Consider the following 1230-nt stretch of genomic DNA (forward strand, 5'->3'; position numbering starts at 1 on the left):
ACTGCTGCCATCCCAGATCCCGGGGCAAAATCCAAGTGTTCAGGGTCCCGGCAGTGCAGGAGAGAGCTTGGACCCCCGGGGCTTCCAAAATCCAAGTGTTCAGGATCCCATCAGTGAGGGAGAGAGGTTGGACCCCAGGGGTCTGAAACCCAAATGTTTGGGGTCCCAGCAGTGTGAGGACAGAAGTTGGACTCAGGGACAGGGCTGGTTTTGTGCCTTTGTTAATCTTTAATAAATAAAATTGTTTGTAATCACCAGGATGGCTCCTTCTTTACCAAAATTCTCTGAAATATATCAACCCTTGCAGATGAGGTTCGATTAGGTCAGTGTTGACAATGATGTCATTTATTGGGTTGGCTACTGTCCCCTGCTTTCCTCATCCAGATTTCTATCCAAACCCAACCTGAAAGGGCACAAAAAGTGACCAAAATGTGATGGAGTGCAGCCAGAGGCTTGTGGCAGTAGAAGCAGGACCTGGTGGTAGCAGGAGGAGGCCTGGCCCTGGCTCTGCAGTTCCTTGCCACCAGCTTTAACCCTCTGGGGCATTTCAAGCCTCCTTGTGGAGAGTACACACATTTAGTATTAACAGTGTGGTTTTGGTAATTCTAGTTAAAGGATCAGTGAAGGAGATGGGAGATGGAAGGTAGTTTTGCAGTCTCTGCTGGGTGTTCCCTGATCCCCCTCACCACGTGCACCCCCAAATCCCCCCTGGCTTGCTGCAGCCCCTTGGCATTGCCTTACGGCCCAGCCGCCCCTATGAATGTTTGATGGTCTGGGGCGTTGCAGACAGTGGGAGATGAAATATCAAACCTTGCTCCTTGCCTGGCTTCCCCAGCTCCAAACCCCCCAGCTTTGATCACAGGGGAGTGGCAGTTTATTTTCCCCTCCTTTAGCCAAAAAAATAGTGTGTGTGGAGGAGAGAACACTCGGATTAAATTCTCACGTGGGGGGAATGCAAGGATGCTGCCATTGCCACGGCAAGTGCACCACTCCTCAGCCCTGAGATTGCAGGGGCCCCGGCGGCAGTGGCATCGGGTTCCCCCTGTGCTGGCAGGTTGATAAATAATTAACAGATAATCAGGGCTGGGCTTAATTACCCGGGGGTAACCGGAGAGCAGGTCGTGCCGGAGAGCGCAGCCCTGCTTCGGCGTGCAGGTGCTGGACATGGCGCCATGGAGCGTGGCCGGGCTCCGCCGCCGTGGAGGGGGCCCTGGATCCTGGTGCTGCTGC

General features: G+C 53.9%; 1 protein-coding gene across 1 annotated transcript in view; it reads left to right on the forward strand.

Moving 5' to 3' along the window:
• Window positions 1-1172: 1172 nt before the first annotated feature.
• VSIG10L2 (V-set and immunoglobulin domain containing 10 like 2) overlaps window positions 1173-1230 on the forward strand; it is a 4855-nt gene continuing 4797 nt past the window's right edge. Inside the window, exon 1 of the mRNA XM_031063908.1 lies at window positions 1173-1179. Coding sequence (XP_030919768.1) covers window positions 1173-1179 — 7 coding nt within the window. The remainder of the gene's footprint in view (window positions 1180-1230) is intronic.

Source organism: Geospiza fortis, unplaced genomic scaffold (assembly GCF_000277835.1).
Source record: "Geospiza fortis unplaced genomic scaffold, GeoFor_1.0 scaffold392, whole genome shotgun sequence".
NCBI lineage: Eukaryota > Metazoa > Chordata > Aves > Passeriformes > Thraupidae > Geospiza > Geospiza fortis.